Genomic DNA, 22,880 nt, shown 5'->3' on the forward strand with positions numbered 1-22,880 from the left:
AACCGAAAGTTCCAGAAATTTCGTTGGGTATCCAAAAAACTTTCAAATGTTTTTAGAGATAAGAACTATAACTTTTTCTCTTTATTAAAATTTCAATTTCATCAAAAATATAAAAAAGTATGCTATACAAGTAGGATCAAAATGTTCCACAATGTAGTTATTATTAGTTGAGGCCTCATGTTTTAAGAACATCTTGATTTATTACATGCTTTCAGGTCTATAGACTCTTTGCCGTGCCTCGCCCTTCAACTTTGGTCATTTATGTAGCTCTGCCCAAGCCCATCCGGCGTCGCTCGACCGCAACTTTTCCCCTTGCTGGTTACCCATCCCCAAAGTAGATTTCCACGAGGAAACCCACATGCCGGCAATGTCTGATTGGAAACCAGTTTTCCTCTCTCTTGCAAGAGAGCGAACTAGTTCGCCCGCTCACTCGCCCACATCGCGGCGGAACAACCCACACTGGCTCTCTATAGACCATTGCCTTTTCCCAAAATCAGTTTACCCTAACATTTTCAGAGTATAATTCTCCTTAGATCATATCAAGGTTTTGGTATGGTTGAGTGGTTTTAACTCTTTTTAACACTTTCCATACATGATCAAAATATTTCTGGCTACTGACTTTATAATGAGCTACGTACAATATACAACCTTAAAACATTCTCACGATTTATTAATTGTGATCAAAATTAAGATGACGAACTAATGTTAAAGTATATAAGACGTAAAAAAATCTTCATAAATAACATATGTACCTAATGTAAAAATCTTCATAAATAACATATGTACCTAATGTTATTTATGAAGATTTGTTTTTGGTATACCTGAAAATGTAAGTCCAAAATTCCAAAGACTGAAATAAAAAAATTATAAAACTCCCCGTTTTCAAAAATACAAATAAGAATCAAAAACCTTTTAAATTTGAAATAATTAAAATTGTGAAAATACTTTTAAAAGAATCAGCTAAGCAACGTTTTCTTTTTGTTAAAAAGTACTGATTTTTTTGAGTGCAGAGAGGGCGGGAGAGTAAGCAGACACACACTTCATGTATGAGAAACGTGTTCCAGAGATCCGTTCGCCCGTTAGCCGCTCTGTTCCTCTCTCGGCTGAATGCGACTCTCTTTGGGTTAGACCTCGCAGACACTAGCGTGCGGCTTCATTGCGTCTGTAAACATTGCCGAGTGCGGTCTATCTCGCTGCTCCACTATAATTCCCAACTCTGAATTCTGATGAACTGAATTACGGAAGCGCGTCTATCTGAACGAAAGTGAATGTGCGCCCATCTCAGGTCGAAAATAAAATAGGACCGCGAGCCAAATAATTTAGTGAACAAATTAAGAAAAAAAGAGATTGAAAGTGCAACGCTAAATAAAAATCACTGCACCTGCTTCCTGAGTGCACCTGTTTCCCCAGTGGCGTAGCCCTTCGCTGGGAACACGTACGCATACGCACCTTTGGATACGCGTAGAAATGCGCCGTGCATGTGAAGTATCTACAGTGAAGTGCTTGATAACTTAATGCCAGCCAAAGGGCCGTAAAAAAACAAACGAGGCAGAAATAAGAAACAAAACCAAAAACAGTGCGACCTTGTCTTGTCTTCGCCGGACTTCTTGTTTCACCATCCCATCCATCAAAGTCGGGGACTGTTAAGTCTTGGGATTGCGATTACACGCTAAACACATTTGGGTACAACATCTCCATAAGCTCTAAGGTAAGCCCCAGATCAATGGATCAGCAGTAGCCCAGTTTTCGCTGCGGCCCAATAATTCACCGACTTCCTCTAGAAAGTTTGATTGGTAGACGAGATCTAGTTCGGTCGATTGGTTTTCATCTCGTTTTGGCGAAAGTCCAGACCAGAATTTTCTCAGCCCACTCTCCTTTTACTCAATTATCGAATTGCGATATGATCTCGAGACATTTTCACCGCTCAGAGTTGATTGAACCCTCTCGAACGGTAACCAAATTGTTGGCCAGTCATTTCCTAGGTCATCTGGGGGATTATAATGCAAATGCCGGTTTTCTAAACATCATTGTCCGGTTCTTGGCCCCCGTAAAACTGCACATCCGTAAATATGCAAGCTAACAATTTGCTCAGCATTTTTATGCAAATATTTCAAATTTCCATTAGGGGCCACACAGGCGGACAAAAGACCTTCCCCAGCTATTTTGAAAATGCATAAACATTTCATGTAAATTCCTCGGTCGAGTGACTCCCTTAATTAGTCAAAGTTGGTCTGTTGGCCGATTATAAATGACACAAACTTTGGCTCCCGACTAAACATTTGATTTGATGTGTATCTTGCAGATTTCTTTGAGAAAATCCGTCTCTATTGTTTCGAATGAAGATGAATTATATCACTCAGTTCGGCAATGGAGCTGATTTGGGTATTTGGATTAATCCGATATGTATGGTTTCGTTTGGCTTAGGTGTTTTGTTTCTATTTCTATTTCCTTGGAAGTCGAGTTGCTAATTTAGGAAATTTCATTGGAATAGAAGCATTTGAATTGATTTTGTCTCATCCATCAGAAGCCAAGTTGGGGTAACCAAAGTTAACTGACCATGGTTATAAGTGGGGAAAATCCCGATGTCCAAAAGCGGTTTATTATCTCGATTATAAAATTTTCAACCTGAGGTTGGTTTCAACATCACTTTCTCGCAATTTTCAACATAACCGCAGACAGAAATTGATATTGAATTAATTTCCTGTCCTCTGGGTACATTTTCTTTACATTGAGGAGCAAAATAATTCAAATACCAAGCACGTATAGAGGATGCACTTTGTCTGTCCTGTTGTTTCCTTTGTAAGGTTATATTTGGCTAATTAAAAATCAGGAAATGCACGAGAACAATGCGTCTATGAGGGTTCAGACTGCTACGATCCCATCCAGAATTTTAGGAGGCTACGTGAGAGGGCTTGATTTTTGGGTCTACCTGCTCGTGTGCTACTGTCAAGTGCGGTTTCCTTCGGTTTAGCGCCTTTTTTCCGTTATTGATAGAACAGGTAGAACTCTTAAATCCGTGCTTTATAGAAATATCCTCTATTTAGTTCTTGATACGTGAGCCATGAAAGGATATTCGCCTCATTTAGTTTTCATATTGCACCCACGTACTTACCAGGGGCGTTTTAAAAGGAAGTATCTCACTGAGATTCGTTGATTAATGGATGGGTGAAGTTGATGGTGGTCTGCTCAGAGGGTTATTTATCTTTCACTGGAGATCTTGGCACTCGTACTTAACAGATGTATCAATTTGTTTTTAGCATTCTTTGTATCTGTTAGATTTCTTTTCAGTTTTTATAGATCTCTCCAACTTTTGTGACTTCTATTTAATAGTCCATTTGGATAATTCCTTCTGTAATTTATGCTAGCTTTTATGGCTTGAGGAAGTTGCCTGGCTTCCATATACAGTTATGTACACTAAAGTCTATTGTTTCTCCATTGAACCCAAGACACACCCGCGCAAGTAGTAAAAAGACAAAAGCGTTTGTCAATTGAGCAAGAGCTGTACAAAAATCGCCATAAAATTGCGCAACCCGGATTTTTGTTGACATGTACTTGCTTTCTGAGTTGTACTTCGAGCTACGCCCATAATCAGAATAAATCACTTAAATAAGCATTATTATTTAAATTTAAGGCCTATGAAATTATTTGTCTTCCGTTTAAAAACACCATAGAAAATAGTTCTTTCGTCACCCGTTTTACTTTATCATTTACAGTGATTTGCATTTCATTGAGTCGTTGGCAACACGATTTGGTGGAGCTAAGCATTTCAAATTATTCAAAATTCAATTGAATTGAATACTGGCCCGAATCGGGTTTTTTCTGTAGTCTGTTATGCATTGCAACCTCGTTTAACGATTCGCGCTAACTTGACAAAATAACAGCGAAAATCATATTGAGTCAGCGCCTTTAAAAAAATGGTAAATTCAATAAACAAGTTCAGCAGCGAAATGAAAAAATAATATACGACTTCTTTATTTTAAATTATGGCACAAAGTCAGCAAAAAATGGGAGTTGGCGCTACTACTTGTGGTTTTTTCTGGCTACCGCTCTCTGTTGATATTTTTGTTGACCCTTCGTTTTGTTAACAATTAATTAACAAAAAAAATCCAAGGTACACAAAGCCCGTTAACTGTTTGTTTGCGTTCGGCAAACCTGTGAAATGAAGTGGCAGTGCCGTAAAACAATTATAACGCCTTATGGTATATGGTTTTCTCTAAAAACACATAGCGTAATGCGGAACGATTAGGCATTGGGGAATTGGTGTTAAGTGATTCCGCATTGATTTCGCTTCTTGTGAAACTAGTATTAGTCATGAGTAGAATATTTGAATTTTAGATGAATTACAAAGAAAAGAGCGAGAAGATTTGATGATGGGTCTAAGAAGAAAGCTTCCTCAATTCTTCTTGAAATAAGTTTCCAAATTTCCCTAGACTGCAATCTTAATTTTTCCTTTATTGGCTTATATAAGTGCAAGTGTCTTTGCAGATCTTCCATGCCATTTTAATGACCGTAGAAATGTTTGTCTCGAACTTTCTTCTGTCAAAGTGTGGTCTCTGCCCTTCGCTTTTCTCACTTTTTCCAGTAGATCGGATGATCCATTAGGGTCAGTTGGCTGCAGAAGTCTGGGGTAACCTTTCATTTTGAGCTTAGGCCTCGTAAAACTTTCATTCGACCGTAAATCCAGCTGAGAAATGTATCTCACAGTTACCATCTTATCGGGTGGGAAATCGTTCTCGTGATCGACTTTCCACTGCCGGATGGGAACACGTGCCTCCTCGGGATGAAACGCCCACCTGAAGAAGCGACAAATTCTCACGCCAAAATAAGAAAGAAACAACTTTTTAGTCCGCATTTGTTGCTGTTTATAGTAGGTTGGCCCAAACCGCAAAATGCAACCGCAAGTGATTTTCTTGCTGTTGATTTTGCAGTAGTTGCTAGCTGCTTTTGCTGTTGTGCTTCCCAGGTCCTATCCTGGGACAGGAATTTGCTGCCTTGGTAGCTGGCTTAATGCACTGTGGGAATACGGAATGATGGGACTTCAACTTGATTGACTCACTCCTTTGGCCCCTCTGGTAGCTGCAGAGTGGACAAGTTGGGATTCATTAACTGCCCCCCCTGCAAATGCAACTTTTACTCGCCTTTAAATCGCTCGTAGCCCCTTTTCGATTCCCAGCTGGTTTCGACTACCTGGTAATCAATATGCGTGTATTACCCATTTGGTTGGGGGCAAAAAGAGCTAAAGGCCGGAAATTCACCGGCTTAAAGCAAGTGAGGATTATACATGAAAAAAAAATCTGAACTAAACTGAGGGAAAGAAAGAAGTGCAAAAACCAAAACTTTTGCCCACTTGGTAGCTCTATTTGAGCGTTATTAATTTCTGTACATCAGTCAGTGCCATGGCGGCCAAATGCAAGCACTTGGCACAAAAATCCCGGGCCCAAAAACCCGAGTGGGTATAAAAAACTATACTCACTCGACGCAATTGCATTTTTTGCGCCCCGTTCCTACGGCCATGATAAATTAACCAAGTTTAAGGCCGGCGAATGACAAGTTGACGTCTTTGTTGGCACATCATACGTTCCGAAGGGGAAGCTCCAAAGGGACCTCTCCCAGGCGACTTAATTGTGCGTTTGCAAATTTGTGTGAGAATCGGTTTGGGTAGCAGTTTTGACCCCAACCCTTTTTTTGTTTTTTGCTGCTCCTCTTTTTGACCAACGTTTTGGGGCCCACTGGAAATTGGCAGTTCGCAGTTTGTAGTTTGAAGTTTTCTGTGATTGGTTGTACAGGCCGTTTGATTTGTGCTCTCTGGGTAGAAACGCTGGCACTTTAGCGATATCAAATCCAGTGCCTTGAACCTCACCGAATCGAGCTTCAAAGGCTGCCCCATAAATGGAAGTGAATAATAAGCACATGTGGATATATATGGTTTATATACATGGTTGCTCTTATCATCCATCGGCTGTTTTTTTCGAATAGGAACAAGGCCCTCCACAGATCCATCTCGCAGTTGCTTTCCCCGTAAGATAAACCATATATCACAGAGGGCTCTTAATATAGAAAGGGGCTGCTTAATATTAAAACAACTTAATCGACACTTCAATAAACAAAAAGAGGGGAGAATGCGGCTCGGAAGAGAGTGCCGAGTAAAGAACAGAAGAAATATGGAAAATATTAATTGTCGGCGCTTAAGTGGAAGCCTCCACCAGCTTTCAGCATATTTATATTTATGGAATATGCTAGAAAGAGTGGCATCAAAAATAAATATCGCAGCCCCCTCAGTTGAGCAGTCTGTTCATAACTTCATTAGGGCGAGGCATTCTTCAGGGAATTTCGGTTTCTTTCAATGCTCTTTTTTTAGAGTATGCAACTCAGTTGCATCAGGGGAGTTCATCGAGTGGGTTTTTTAAGGCCAGAGCATTTATTTAATGATTAGTTTTGACTGGGAAGGCATTAGTGGGGAAACGCTTCAAGTGTGGGACTTTAAATTGTGTAGTATTTTTAGCTGATTTATCCGAAACAAATGTGCAATTTGTATGGGGAAGAATTCACTTTTGTGTGTCTCTCAGCGAAGACAATAAACGACCTTGCCTTGGATCACAACAACCAAATTTCTACTGGGAAAATTGCCTTTGTCTAGAATTTAAATCGGTTTGCAATTCTATAGAAAAGCGTATAAATACAACCTTCAAATTATCTAAAATAAATAGCAAAAAGCGTTTTACCTTTTAATCCATGTTGGAATAATTTATTGACAACCGCAAAAAACTGTAATACAATACCTGGGATGGCTTTCATGGAAAACTGAAATCGAAATATCGTTTGCTTTTTGTAATTGTGTAAATCAGCCAAAGCGGAATGGAAAAGAACCGCGCACTTTTCCTCTGAATTTATAATTTCCGTCCAGAGCCGAAAGCTTTATGCTTTTTAGAGTTTACCCGCCCCGGCTTTTTGGTTTTATTTTGGTATATTTTAAATTTATGAGGTGGCAAGCGTTTGAAGGGCGGGAAAGTCAGTGAAATATTACAGGATTGTAACAGATTTATGAACTGATTTTTTTTTCTGCATAAAGCAGTGAACGAAAAAATGTGGTGAAGTATTTAAAAGAGCATACTGGGTTAATTCAGTTGATCATTCGTGAATGCACAATTTTGAAGCATTTTAATTAATTTTAAGCATATGCGATGACAAGCAGAACGATTTTTTTGCAGTTTAAAAGCATGAAAGGAAGATAGTGGTGACACATAAATACTCTTCTAATGTGCTAAAATATAAATAAATAATTAACAAACATCTCTTAGCGAATAGTCCCAAATGTATTCTTTATAATCCTCTTCCACTTTTATTAACTTGCAATATTCATTCAAGTACCGAATAATTCTGTTCTGCAGTAAAATAAAACACATTAATGCGCAATATGAAAAATGCATAATTGATTAATTAATTGAACAACAATTGAGTTTAATTGATTGTCATATCGAGATTTCCCCCCCAACGTTTTTATTGTGGTTTTCCCCTGAATAGCGCGTTGTTTTAAATTATACGTGCTCGAGAGTGGGTACTTGTGTTGTATGGTATTGTATTGGCTTCCGACATGGCCAGGAAGATGTCAGGGGCAGGCCGCATTAACGGTTAATACATCACCGACTAAAAGCCAGCGTGCTTGCACTAAATACCGGAGTTGCAACTTTTTGCCTTAGTGCCATCAACTCGGATGCTGCCAAGTCATTTTCCATGGGGTAATAGCAACTAAATTGCCGGGGCCAATCACCTTCTGCAACGTGTCCCAGCAGCAGCAGCTGCAACTACCACTTCCACTTCCAGTACTAACTTGGCCGATACGATGGACGCGGAAAGGCCCAGGGAAGAGTCGAGTCAAAGACCGCCAGTAAATGCGCAAACCTGTGCTCATGTGACTAAGATCTGTCGTCGAATGCGGCTCGTGCTTCTGCGGCTACGTCAAAGCGTGACAAATAGATGGATGGAGATGTTTACTTGAAACCCCCCCTCCCCTGGAATCTGAACTTAGTCAGAGGTTTACTTAGTCAGAGGTCTAGAGGTGCTGGCGTGCCTTATCGAATGTATAGAGGTGTATCTTTTAAGATATATATAATAGTTATTTTTAATAAATTGTGGCTTAAGTCAAAGCTTTATGAAAAAAATATAATCATCTAAAATCTATTTAACACTTTAAAATTGAAGGCTACCTTTTTAGAATGCTGTAGCAGTACTAGTCTGGGATGGATATTGATATCTTGATTATTATTTAGAGTTATATGTATACTTAAAAAGATAACGTACTGTAAAATACTTGGGTAGTATTTTTTTTATTCGGTTTTATTTTTGTGATGATAAATTAGTTTCCAAATTTGTATTAAAGCTTACATCACCTCTACAGCCCTCTTAAGATCCCTAATTGAAGACCATATTTCAAGCTAACTTGTTGCCCAGGCGGTATTATCTAAACAGCTACCAAACAAAAGTTCTAAGATAATCAGCAAATGAGGCAACAAATCAGGGCAAGTGGCCAAAATGTTTATATTGTTTGAATAGTAGCGCAATTTGGACGGAATCCATTAACAGACCAAGTTAAACCTAATTTACCCCAAAGCCCAAACACATTTCATGCTTAATTTCATTAGTACTTAGCCAGCTAGAATGTGGATGGCTGTTAATATTCCTTTTTGGAATTCGGAAAACCGAAAACCAGTTTAGTTTAGTTTGCAGTTCCCCCGAAAGTCAGACACACATGGAAGATGGCGAAAAGGCTAACAGCAAAAAGCTTATGACCGGAGCTCATTAAAATACTAGAAAACTCACTATTTGCCAGCTTGGCCCGAGGGCCAGACCCGACTTTCAGTAATTTATGGCCATATGAATAGAATAGTTACACAAAAACACATTTTCTAGGGACCAGACACAATCAGCTTCCTGTACAGCGTGGCCCACAATAAATGGAATGTCTGCGACACAGACTCGAATACAAAGGAATCTGTCCACTCATGCCGACAAATTGTCCAGTTGACAAAATATCGCTTACCAAACATTTTGTGAACGGTTCATAAATTTCACTCGATTTGCCAGTGGGAAAAAGGGAATAAAACCCATTGGTGGATTTTTTCTATGACCACGGCAGGAAGTGCCCCCCTAAATGAATCAAGTGTTAGAGCGACTAATTGATAACTGAAAAAGGAACAAACGAAAGGGAAAATGGAAAACTGATGGGTCACAATCCCTTGAAGTCAGGCAGTGTAAACAAACTAAATGGGAAATAAAAGACCATTTATAAAAAGACTTATATTATGGAGCTCGGGTGATGACAGTAACATTTTGACATGATGGGATCAGTGTAATATGAGGGAATATTAATATTTCAACAGGCTGGCAGACAACGTGTTGAATTGTTTAAGACTTGTTGATAAAGCTTAGGAGCTCGAAAATATTTAAAGTAGCATTAATATAAAGGGAACAACTGTTGAAGATCATATAATAAATTTTCTTACTTTCAACCTTATATAATTATTTTTTTTACCTATTCAGCGAAAGAAGTCAGCAGTTCTGAGACCTTATAGCGCCGTCTGTCAGTCCGATCGACCCACACTCTTATCGTGGGCGATGCATCAAACCTTAGGCTCTGACAACTAAGACCCTTTACCCAGAAAGATAAGCACACCTCTTTTCACACCTTTCGTTCGGCTTCGTTTGTCTTCCAATTGTGGGCGTGAACCCAAAACAAAGGTCGCACAATGCGGGCTAAACGAATCTTGTTAGCAGCATATGACCTCTGAACTGTGTCATCCCAAGGATCCCAGAAGAAAACACAGTGGGGCTGTGCCACAACCACCACCGGAAACGGAATTGTGATCCAAATATACCCAAAATCTGGATCTATAAAGAACGCATTTAAATACGACATCCATTTAAATGGCTCCACAATCAAAGTGGCCGCCGATTTCCTTAAACCTGAACCGGATTTTGGATTGCTAAGGGAAAACCTCATCGAAACTTCCACATTTCCCTGCCACATTTCCCTGCCACATTTTCCGAGTCCCCGATTTTCCACATGTTGTGCACATGCACACAGCTACCTGCTACGGCTACCTCAAGAGATCTCGGGGCCTCAACAAAGGCAGCTGGGACTTGTCTCATTTTCTCATAGCGAAATTCCCACACTGCATCAGAATCGCTATCTATGGATGTGGATATGGATGTGGATGCTGCGAAGGACTGCAAGTCAGCTGCCGGCTCAGCTTCCATTCGCCGTATCAAGTGAATCTCATGGATGCGAGTTGGCGTGGCCAAAGCATATGTGCGTGGCGAGATTGTTTTGCTGATGTGGCTCAGAAGTGAAGAGCATTCCCTGCGCTACACGCTGTTTTTATATATATGTATATACTTTTTGTTTTGTTGCTGATTTTCCCATATGGTTTTTCATAATGCGCATCCAGTGGCAGCTGTCGCGTGGCCCTGGGAAACTGGCCAAGGAAACAGTTGCAGGTTGCACTTTGCATGGCGGACAGCCGTCTGATTGATTAATGGTGTGGGAAATGCTTGAGTTTTGTATCTGCAGAACTATTAAAAGATGTCTTTACTCGATTACGGCATACCAAGTTTAGTGCAATAGAACGAGAAGATTTTTATATGAAAATTTAAGATACATCTATATCTGCAAGAACTTCTTAGTGAGTTTCTGTCCTTAAGAAACTCTAGGCGACTCTTGTGATTATAATCTCCAAGCTATATACATTCCATTTTCCCTTCAGGCGCCCAGAGTATTTCAGCCATTAAATTACAAGCGAAAGGCAATTGGACTGTTTTATTTACCATTCCATTTCCTAATAAGAGTCTTTCCAACGAATATCAGTATTTCAGCCATTAAATTACATTTCCTAATAAGAGTCTTTCCAACGCAAAATTATATCTTAAAACACTGTGTAATAAGAATCTCTATATTTATTTAGTTAAGTAGTAGCGAATCTTTAATAGGCTTTAAAAGCTTAAAAACTGCTCCGATTTATCCAACGATTTACTAACTAAGTGTATTTCTCTTAATTTCCTTTTCGTTGCAGGTAAATACAGCAGACAGCCACTTTTATAAGGCGGGAAAACTATTTATAAGGTAATTCGAAACTGCGCTCAGCTTGGCAACAGGCAACTTGGAGGAATGGAATGCTTGAAATGACAAGACAAATAAAAATTAATAGCTGAGATGGCAGAGAGACGAGTTCGAATCCCCTTGCCCCAAGCCCTTAACGCTCATTCTTTTTTTTTGCCCCAGATTTCGCCCTAACTCGGGTTTTGCGGGCTCCTTTGGCGGCTTGTTTACCTTTCTGGCGAGGCTTTTTCCCTTGTGTTGGGTTCTTTGTTGGTTTTTTGTTCGCGGGGCAGGCCAAAAATTATATGCAAACCCCTGCACATCTGTATGTATTTCCAAAACATCCTCTGTATATATAGCCACGATTTGCGTAATGCGACAGCGGCTGAAAGCGTTGCCCTCCTTTTAATAGTCTTAAATTCCTGAGCAAATAATTTGACAGCAAATAGTGCCCGATGCCAATGGCCAGGCACAAAATGAAATGTGTCCCGGTATGAGGAGGTCCGAAAAGGGAATCAGAGTGCCAAGTGACAGTGGGGACAAGGGCATTTCAAGTATTTGTCTTTTAAAGATTTTTGTTGGGTCCCTCTTTACGGCAAAGTAATAAAATTAAATACCTTGAACTTGTATTAGATAACCTGAATAGGTTGTGGCCTGAGCTGCTTACACTAAAATCAAATGGGAAATGTGCGGAAAATGTGGTCTAGTGGCTGGCAAATGACACATTTAACCTGAACTCAATTTGAGGTCTCGAGTTGTGAAGACATGCCTCTTATTCACTTTTCTAACAGACCACGTTGCAGCAGGTTCCGCATTCCCTAATGGAAAAACTTACAGTTAAACATATATTCTCATTGCCATCTAATTGAATTTCCGTACTTCACTCGGCACTATTAATGTTTACATTTCCTGTTTTCCACACGCACGAAACCTACCAAAAAACATCGAGTAGGAAGCAGGGGAAAATTAATGTGGGCCTCCATTTCCCTGATTTGAACAGAACCCTAGTTTGATTTCAACTGAGCGTGACTAAAAAAAACTGGGGATCTGGGAACAGGAAAGAAACTGAGAACAGAAAAATATTAATAAAGGTATATTTGGGTGTTCTTAGGATGTTTAAAACTCAGGAAGCGCCTTTAAGTTTCCATTTTCGACCTATAAAATCAATGCAAAATCCCAAATGTAATGTATTTCACTTTGGTGATATATTTTTGCTTAGCTAGGAAAAAGTACCAGGAGAAATGTGGGATTTTGAGGGTGTGGTTACTGTGAGGTTGCATCCACATCCACCCTTACTCCAAAGCCAATTGGTGGTACGTGCAGAGAGACATGTCAATTTGAGGAATTTTCACATTCAGCAGAAAGTCGAAGGATGGGTGACAATATGGGATGTCTACAGCAGAAGTGCCTGCTCCGAGGAGTCCAATTATACCGCCTCTGATTGCTCTGCCAAATGTACAATCAAATCATCAGCATGCCTGCCTCCCAGTTCATTCCACACCCAAGTAAATGTGGACCACAAGACAACAATTTAAATAAATCCAACATTATTTAGCATAACGATGGAATTTTCTGTTTTTCCTCGCCGGCTACCGGATGTCAAATGCATTTCGAACCAGTTTCCAACATGGGGCGATGCAAAAAACCATCAGAGCGGCTATAAATCATATCGAAAAGAATTTATGCGGCAGGCAAATTCCTTGGCCTGGAACACGTTTCCACTCAACAGGTTGCCAGCATCCAGCGGAAGTGACTGGAAAACACTTGGAGCCGCGCCTCCTATCCGCTCCTGTTCTGTGCCCCGACTTCTGGTGGCCGCTTAATGATTGGGAAGTGTTTCTTCCAGTTCCACTTCCTGTTTGTTTTGTCTAGGATGCACTCTAGTGCGATCAAGTAGTTTCCTCGTCGAAAGAATCCAAAACAAGTATCGGTTGAGTGAGTATTACACTATCTGTAGAGATTGGGTGTAGAATTATCTGCCATTAATATGATATGGTCGTTATAAAGTGTCGCTTTTAATTATTTTTCGCCCATCAAAAAAGAAATTTTTTTTATTATTTCCCGTATTAAAACGACGTTTCCTATAATTTTTCAATTACTTCTGACTTTGAGAGAAACACAATCCAGAAGGCCATCACAAACGAACTGAAATTACGGAAAAAGGTGTCTAAAAGTATGCAACAATAAATTTCGAATGCAGAATTCTCATAGATTCCTCATTTAGGTAGTGCATATTGTTTAATATCCCTGAAAACGGCATAACTTATCCCAAAAAAAACAAATGCAATTATTAGTGGAGCCCTAAATCTTCAGTACTACGCCCACTTCCATATATACATCCCATCCCATATGCTGCGGAGTGCGATCTGAATTTATGATAGCCCGAAAAGTTTGCGCTCTAAAGTATGCAACGGCGTACGGGGCATGCCTCCTTTAATGTGTGTGTGTGTGTGTGTGTGTGTGTGGTAGTACATCTGTGTTTTAGAGCAGGAGTATGTGTGGGGTGGCCCAAACTCTACATGTTTCTGTGGGCGTGTGCCAATGCCCGGCTGCATTCGATTCAATTTCATAGTTGATTCTCTCACCTACGCAAAATTTACGACACTTTTAAAATGTGCAATTTATGAACGGCAGGAAGGAAGGGCTGGCATGTGTGTGCTGGCTTTTCCAACTCCCCTCCCGTTTCCCATCTAAAAAATAAGGAAAATTGCTGTGCTGAAATTGTAATTCGTGCATTGTATAAGTTACCTTTCGGTTTCATTCTAAAATGATTTACAAAGGCATGACTAACGAACTTTGCCTAGCAAACACAATGGAGCTACTGTGAAGCATAGTTAGAACGGAAAACAAAGTATTAATTCAGCAGCTTAACTAGAGAATCACGTGCTTAAATAGAACTCAGAGCTTTTCCACCGAACCGTTTAGTTTCTAACTTTTGGCCCATTACCAGAGAACTTTAATTTAGCCTACACCCAAAGAAAAGTTCTGGAATACGAAGCTTCATAGGGGAAATTGTTTAAGTGCCACTGAAGGTGTTAATGGTTTTTGGTTATCAATTAATCAACAATTTCATGGAAATCGGAATTCGGGCAGTAAAAGGTTCGGATGTTTGGCAAGGGAATACCCATATAATTATCGATCTGACTATGAATTCCATTTGAAATGCCGCAATGTATGCAAATGATGAGGTGACAAAAACGCATCCATAGCACCAGCATGTTGTCATTGGTGTTAGTTGACCGCAAATTTTAAACACTTTCGCTGACTGCAACATGGCACGCGGGTAATGGAAAATTGGATGCCCAAAAGTATGCTCTAAATAATTGGAAATTATTTTCGCTGTCATTGCTGACATGTGAAGCCGCCATTTCCCCTTCCACACACTCTCACACGCACTTCCATTTCCGCCCGTTGTTGCGTGTGTGTGTGTAAGCTTGACACGGTGACAACATCTACGCATCCCTATTCCTGAGTCCTTGAACAGATGCTTTCCCCGCTGGGCACTGCAGTTTACCTCTCACTTTATGCTTACATAATTTCCAAAACATAATTTCCCCGTACGGTTATGGAGGGGCCTGCTGGCATGTTAATCTACCCGCTCTTGTTTTGCATAATAACTGGGCGGGTAGTTAGGAACCTGCGTTCTCCAAAGGGCGCCGCATAAATATGCTAAAAGTGGCGCCCCTAGCTGAGAGTGCTGATGCCAGAAAAGACGGAAAATGATGAAACAAGTTGGAAAGAGTCAGCGGGGAAAAATGCGCAACAAACACGAATTTGATAATAGAATAATGCACTTGGATTTAAAGAAGCCAGATACTAAATAATATTAAAATACAAATAGTTTTTATAGTTGTCAGAAATGTTACATATTTATTGTATCCGGAATACTTAGAATACCAATTATCCCAATGTTTGGGTTCTACAAATATTTTTTTGGCATTAAAAAATAAATGTAATTTTTCTTTCACTTCTTCCCGGAAAAAGTGACTGCAATATTTTCGAAAAAAAAAGACAATATTAATTAATATCACTTTTTTTGATATAGGAGCTGTCACACAAATCAATAATGTTCATAAATCACTGCTATATGTAATCCTAGGTGTCTAAAAGTATGCATTGAATAAAGGATATCTAAGTTTAAAATCTATTTTTAAGACACCTAAAGTGACTTTTAAAAATGATTTCAAAGCCTAGTGGTTTGTGTGACACTCCAGGTAAAAAATTAATTTTTTTTTGTGTGTAAGGTTTTTTTTTAAATATTTCAGAAATACAAATTATTCTTTTAGATTTTTTCGCATAGTGTAGACCTCTATGAAAGATGTTTAATTCGCTGCGCCGCGTTAACTTGGAGCCGCAACTGGTCTTTGTTGCTGGCGCTACTCTTAATTTCGCTTCATGCTCCACTGAAGCTCTTTTTGCACTTTTGACTCTATTTTGAGCCACAGCCTTGGTCTTAGAAACCCAAACAGCATCCTGCATTCTAAAACCTGCATTCCGAGTCCTGCTTTCTGCTTTTCGCCCTCTGTATTCCGCATTTAGCATCTCTTGAAGTCCAAGCCAGTTCCAAGTTTTAATGAGGAGCACCACCTCGCCTAATGCAATGCGTTTTAAAGGCTTTATTATATTTATAAGGAAGCAAAAGAAGCTGCAGCATGGGTAAAACAAAAAAACAACCAATTACCAGCTTAAAGGAATCGCTTCTGGAAAATAACCTTCTTGCACTGAAAATGCGGTCGAAGCGGCGAAAAGTTGATTAAAAGTGAAATTTAATTTTGATGTTGTTGTTGGTTGACTTTTTGCACTACCGCGGCCCTGGCGCCTTTTACTATGCAACACTTTTTAATGGCCAGAAAAAATGGTCGGCTAAGCGGCTTACAAAAGCGGGCAGCTGGCAATAAAAAATGGTTAAGGAGGGGGCTCAAAGCCACCGAAGATAAATAAATAGCCCGCTTAAGCAATGCATTATAAATGTTAGTGAGACAGAGAGAGTTTTTCAACTAATTTGTTCAGGCCACTTTTTGCGGCTTTTATTTTATGGCAGCATTACGAAAATAGTTTACACAATTTTTTCATTTTCCTTGTTTGTATTAATTTGCACGCCCGGTGGAGTACGAAACATATTTCATGTTTATGGGTGGTTTTTCATATATATATTATTTTCGTTGACGGCTTTTCCTTATGTGGCTTAAAAGATATATACCTTAAATTAGAATTCTCAAATTTCACCATTTAATTTTTGCTACTTAGCGGTTTTCCATAAAGCTATTAACCCACAACCGCCTCCAATGCTAAAAATACACAGACCAAGTCTGTAATAAAAAATCCAAGCAGGCTGCGCATAAATTAACCGTAAAGCGAAACACCAAAAATCACTCAACTAAGAATAAAAAAGAACGCTTCGCTGGGCATCGAGGCAAAATAGGCTAGAACAAAGTGGCCAAAAGAGGGCCCAATCAAAGGGGCCTCTCTCGGTAAACAGTTTGCCATTAAAACAGTTAACCTAATTGACTTTTACAAGTCAATTTAATCAATTAAATAGAAGAAAAAACGCAAATGCGATTTAATATCCAGCCGAGAGTATCTTTTTTATGCGAATTTTCCCACCATGTGGCAGGTGCATTAAATATGCCGATAAAGCACACAATCTGCAAAGGCATCATATGATTCGCAACTATAGCCAGAAGTCTATTTAAATATTGACTTCTGTCAGTTTCCATCACAGTCAAACAATTTTACAGGTACTGTCACATTTATTTACCGGTTCGATTTTATTTTATTTTCGTTTCATCAACCAATTTATTTGCATATGAATGTCGGAGCTTGTAAATTTCCATAGAATTGCCAACCGATTTAAATGAAACACTGCTATAATTAACAGACGAAAATGTGAATCTATTAAATTTGTATAATATAGCACATGCACCCTATATTTTCAGTTAAAGTGACTCATTTGTTGGGGTTACAAATTATCTGTCCCGTTGACTTTTTCCCTTTAGCGATTGTTTCGTCTGCCATTTTTCATCTTGCTGGCAATTTTTGGTCCTCGCCAGCCTGACAATGGAAATAATGGCCCCGGCGACGATGGCCACATTTGGCAAAAGCTCTGAGGTTGTCGTCGTCTGTTAGGACTCCATCCATTTCCATCCGACCTCTCGGCTCCTGTCTTTGATTAATAAAGAAAACGTAACATGGCATTCAAATCTTATCAGACACGTCAGCCGAGTTATTCCGACAGCCCCCCAGATACCACGTTAAGTGTGCCTTTTCGCACTTAAAGTATCTTTCCTTGTTCTTTAACAAAAAAAAAAAGAAAGTATATTCCTTAGACCCTTTGATGGACTTCAGTTTTGGTCCCTTTTTCTAGTCTGCTGGCCATGAAAGTATTTTCTGGTGCCTTTCGCTGCCAAGGGTAATTCAATCAATAATCCTTTTGGTCGTTTGCCTCTCGAATGTGTGAAATTGATAAAGGATGCAGCCGTACGGCCCCTCTTCTGATAAACTTTTAAATATATACCGGTGGCCATAAAGTTTTCGCTGTTCAGCAACAAGTTCAAGGACATTTATTTCCTGACATTGAAAGTCAGGGGCGCACACATTACATGACTCTTGAAGCTGCGACATGTGACAGTTGGATGTGGATGCGTGAGTTGTATAAGTCTGAGGGAATGATATGATTTCTAATAAATATACGTATAATACATGTCTTTTTAAATATATTTTTTTAATAATCAAGGAGTTAAAATCAATTTGTTAAGATGCAAAAACATTTTTGTTATCCCGAAACTAGAGAACTTTTCAGCCGTGAGTGAGGCTGTCATCTCCTCGGGAGGAAACGTTTACGATTTCCTCGCCGAGAAGTTGAAATTAAAACATTCCTCGCAAGTTCTGAGCATCTTTCAGCTTCCTACTCCCCCCGTCAGCTGCTTTTTATTGCCTCTTTTGTTTCCTGCCAGTTGTAAGTTCCATAAGGTCTGTCTGTCTGTCTGGCAGTTACTTACTGCTCCGTCTCGCTCTGTATCTTCTGTGTCTCCCGTATTGCCCCATGGAATTTATGCGACTTCTCCAGCACTTTAAGGACCCGGGGGCCAACGGCTGATATCAATGGCATAATTGGAAAAGTTTGGGCACACAGTATCTCTGTTAAAACTAGGGCTAAGCAACTCAATGAGAGGTCAAAGCTAGTTGTATCACGATGAGACCCATAAATCTTTAACTAATATCCACTTAACTGACTTCTTCCCTGTCCCTTTGACACCTCAAACGAGAATCCGATTAACATTTTTCCGTGCCTTTCAACTTTTTTTTTACCGTGTCCAGGGTGTCCCAGCATTTTTATGCGAATTTGTAATTCAATTTCGCATTAAATATATTTTCTTGATTTCCTTCTGCCACTTTTTCTCATCTTCAATTTCCAAATTTTATTGGATTTATGTTTATATTTCGAGTTGGGAATTCATTTAGTTGATTCGCAATTGGAGGCACCATAAATTCGTTTATTGCTCAAAGACTTTCCTGTAAGCTCTCCATCCAAAGGGATTTTGTTGAAGTTAAGAGACAAAGTCTGCCAGTAATGAAAAATGTACTATATCAAAACTGTTATTGTCGACTCTTCTAAACAGTAAAAAATACTTGCAACAAATGTATTTAGTTTCTGTGGGATTTTCCCAGTATTTGCGATTAAAATGAAGTAGGCGAGCTTCGCGAGTTCAATTTCGCAGTGACCCGGGCTCCAACTTGGCGTGAAACTCTGCAACATTAGCCGCTAATTGCGGGAACAGCAGACGTCAGCACTTAACCAGCCCCCCGATCCTCATCTGCAATACCATGCCCATTCCCATTCCCCATCCTCAATCCAAGTCCCATACCATGACAGTCGCAATTCGCAGTTTGCATTGCTCCAGCGACCGTTGAAATTTTATGCTGGTTCGCTGCGGTTCACTTGCTCCAGAGACTGCCACTTGGAATCCAGTTCTAATTAATGGTGTGAGGGGCCCGCAATCATCGCTGCCATTTTTCCAAACTTTTTACATTTCAATTAAATATGACGAGGTTCCAGATTAAAGCAATTGCAAATGATTAAGGGGGGAGCATATATTTGCCATATGCCATACGCCCACCCAGGCCGTTATATATATACTATATATACCCATGCATATATAGGAATGGGGATTGCATAACCGGATGTTGAGCCGCATCTATCCCACCAACTTCCGCTTGCAATCGCCTCACAATGCGGCACGCCCCGAATAAATCTCAATGCCTGGTTGGTTCCGTTCGGGATCTCTGGGCATAAGGGGAAATCGTGGGTATTTAGTGGGTTCGGGGGGTCGGGGGTCTGTAGGTAGGGCTTTCAATCAAATGTCAGGCGGCGATTTCCCCGATGCTCGGCCCATTTCGCCCATTCATGGCTCATTGTCACCGCCATCAAGAGCACAGCGACACTGGGAACCCTTTATTAATTTCAATACATCATACCCCTACGGCCCCTTCCATGGGCTCTTCGAGAGATGCTTCGGATGAGGACACTTCTCCTCAATATCTTCCCCTTCATTTACATGCTTCAATGAGCGTTGGCTGCTGCCTGAAAGTGGCTGCATTCATCAGGGAAATACGAAAACTCAGGGGGCACAGCAAGGGGAGGTTCACTGTACACAGTTGCACAACAGAGCCCCCATATCTGCTTACACAGAGAATAATAAATAGCAATTTTATATTATCTACTTTAATTTCTTGGGGTCTAAAGTTAAGTCTCCGCACAAATACTTCAGTAAAATTAAAGTATATTAAATTTAATCAGATTAATTGTATAATTCAGAGTGTGTTAGGACCCTAATGTTAATAATATATACCCATTTATTCCATATGTTTTGAAATGGTTTTAGACTGGTTTATACCCTTCATAAAAAATCGGCCTAATCGAGATATATACATCCTATACTTCAAAATAGGATTTTACAATGGTCTATATACTTAAAGGAAAATCGCCTTAATCAGCCGTAAAGGTTGCCTTATTAATATGATTTTACATATATTACATGATATTATATTTTTTCTCTCTGTGCACCCCTTGTTGAAAAACAAACCGGATGTGGCAACTTCATTTAGAGTAGCAAGTGCTCTTGGAGTTTTCCAGGAAGCATTCATAATGAATAAGCCTCAAGTTTGGGGTATCCGTAAGCGTAAACCATATGTCTAACCCGCATTCCCTTTTCCTGTTTTTCCAGATGCTGAAGCACGTGCAGATCTCGCCTCTGAGGAACCGCTCCGATTCGGTGTCCCTACGCTCCTCCAGCCACGCCTCCTCGTGCGCCAGCTCCATGTGCGGCAGTCCAGAGCCGCCGACGGATCTGCAGAGGACTCCCTCGAGGGCCTCCAGCTACTCCAGTCTCAACGAGCAGCTGCCACAGGTGAGAAACTAAAAATGGGAAATATCCTATCGAACCACTTACTCATGCCCATCCAATTTCCCACCCATAGACCACAATAAAGGTGTACACCAACTGCCTGAAGATCGACATCGAGTACAAGACCCTTGGAATTCAGTGGGACACGACCAGCAAGGAGGTGATTGGCCAGTTGCTAAGACGGTAAGCAGATTGTTTTATTGCTTGTATACAGCAGGGAATTAATTCGATTTAAATTTAAATTCGATTTCAGCCTGAAGATGCGCCATCGCGACCCCAAGCTGTTCTACCTCTCCATGGAGGTGGCTGTGCGCCGGGCGGGGGTGAAGACCCTCCTGGTGCTGGACGACGACACCCGGCCGGCCATCATGCAGGCCTGTCATCCCAAGGGCGAGTCCCGCTTCTGCCTCCAGCTGAAGCCAGGTGGCCTGATCCGTGTCCACACCTCCGCCCTGCAGCCCAGTTCCCAGTACAAGTCGCTGGTCATCAGCGAGGAGACGACCAGTGATGAGCTGTTGCACCTGCTACTCGGCTGCTACAGCTCACCGGAGCCCGTGGAGTGCTTCTCACTGTACGAGGTGTGTCCGGGCCAGGAGTGCCAGAGGAAACTGCATCCGGATGACTTGCCCCTGCGCACCCAAATGGAGCGGATGAAGCGGGGCGAGAGCTGCCACTTCCTGGTGCGAAGGACACCCAACTATGCCAGGCGTCGCCAGCTGTTGGCCAATCTGAACGAGGCCATTGACCAGGCTGCCAAGGAGGCGGCCGAGGATGCCACTAGTCTGCTGGAGCTATCCCTGGAATCGGACCTATCCCTGTCCGAGGATCTGCGGAGCTGCAGCAGTAGCGAGGATGCCGAGGATGAGGATGAGTGTGCCAGCAGTTCCGGCTCCTCGGATAATTCCACCGAATGTGCTCTGCGAAGGGACTTTTACACAGCTCCTGCTCCGGCTGCAGCTCCTACTGCCCCCCAGGTGGCCGTATCCATCTCACCTGCTCGAGCCTACAGCCCGGTGTACAACATCCGTGAGATACGCACCTCATCGCACTCGTTCTCCTCGCTGGGAAAGGATAAGAAGCTGTTGGATATCCACATGAATGCCCGTTTTGCATCTGCAGGAGTCTACGGAAGATTGATGCCCGTGGCGGAAACGGAGACCACGACCCATGACCTGAATGGCAATCCCAATGCCAGTACCAAACTCACAGCAGAGGCAGTAAACAACAACCCGGCCAAGGGATTGGGGCACTTTGTCTACCTGTAGCCAATTCAGGATTAGTCAGGATGTCATCTGTACATAGGAAGGAGTAAGCCCCCAGGATCCTCACATAAGCCCCAAAAATACGAAGAAAGTAGAAAACGTGTACCGTTTGGACCAAAGATGCATTTGTAGCTTAAGCTTTTAGAGTGGGAAATGTAAATAGAAAGTACCCAATGTTTTCTAAGATTATTTTTAACCATTAGTCTAGTTTTTCTTACGCTACGAAACATTTTGTATCCCTAGTGTAATGCAAAGAAACCATCTGCTAACAATCCCAAATCACAGGAGTCTATAGCTTAAGGCTTTAGTCCCGAAACTAAAGCTTCAATAAGAGTAAGGATCTGAAGAGCATGTGGCTAACATTCGTGTATAAACCAAAAGATATTTTAATAATAAGGGCTAATTATGTAAAACCGAAAAGGATTTTGTGTGTTGTATTCAATGGGAGATGCGAAAAAATCTTTAAGGATGTGGCCGTTAACGGGATTAAGTCGAGTGTGTGTGTGTGTGGGGGGTGTTCTGCTGTGCATTTTAATTGTATTTAAATCAGGTTAAACACGTGAAACGGCCATATAAATAGGCCGCAATTAATGCGGCCAGCCAGGCAATTTGTGTTGCGCCGAAACCGAAACAGCCGTATCCGGATTTTCGCCCTCCGGCTCCGTTCCATTACGTTCCGGGTGGCGGCTTACGGTGAATGATTTATGCGGCGTATGCGTAATTTCCACAGGAGCCATAAGCTTTTCTCTTTTTAAATGAGCTTACTTTACATAATGATCGAGGGGGATTTTAACATGGCATGACTTTTCGGTAGGCGTCGTCTGGCCGGAACACCCACTTTTACTAATTTATTAAGAATGGGCCGGGTCAAATTAAAAATCAACAAATTTCCCAATCAAATCCATTTGGCTGCATCCTAAAACAATAGGCTGTGTGCCCTGGCTCGAAAAGATCCGTTTAGCAGGCATATAAATAAGAAAAGGGTTGCTCTAGATGCCCAGATTTGAGGACCCCGAGACTTTGTTTTGTTTTCTTCGCATGCTCATTTAGCTGAACTTTAAATCTGAGACTCGACTCGAGTATCTAAATTGAATTGCGAAACTCATGAAAAATGCAAACTGA

At 40.9% G+C, this 22,880-nt stretch overlaps 1 protein-coding gene across 1 annotated transcript; it reads left to right on the plus strand.

The window, feature by feature from the left end:
* The first annotated feature begins 1,167 nt into the window (after positions 1-1,167).
* On the plus strand, positions 1,168-22,181 carry rau (RA domain-containing protein rau). The gene is made up of 4 exons (XM_017069897.4): positions 1,168-1,708; positions 20,317-20,499; positions 20,570-20,679; positions 20,750-22,181. The coding sequence occupies exons 2-4, from the start codon at positions 20,317-20,319 to the stop codon at positions 21,759-21,761; spliced, it is 1,305 nt and encodes a 434-aa protein (XP_016925386.3). The 5' UTR covers positions 1,168-1,708; the 3' UTR covers positions 21,762-22,181.
* Positions 22,182-22,880: the final 699 nt, after the last annotated feature.

This window comes from Drosophila suzukii, chromosome 2L (assembly GCF_043229965.1).
Source record: "Drosophila suzukii chromosome 2L, CBGP_Dsuzu_IsoJpt1.0, whole genome shotgun sequence".
Classification (NCBI taxonomy): domain Eukaryota; kingdom Metazoa; phylum Arthropoda; class Insecta; order Diptera; family Drosophilidae; genus Drosophila; species Drosophila suzukii.

What these genes read in the sequence shown, in the direction of transcription:
- rau (XM_017069897.4), top strand. Translation starts at nt 20,317, where the DNA reads ATGCTGAAGCACGTGCAGATCTCGCCTCTGAGGAACCGCTCCGATTCG. An exon ending in TCAACGAGCAGCTGCCACAG is followed by an intron (nt 20,500 to 20,569) that starts GTGAGAAACTAA and finishes TCCCACCCATAG; the next exon opens with ACCACAATAAAGGTGTACAC. An exon ending in ATTGGCCAGTTGCTAAGACG is followed by an intron (nt 20,680 to 20,749) that starts GTAAGCAGATTG and finishes ATTCGATTTCAG; the next exon opens with CCTGAAGATGCGCCATCGCG.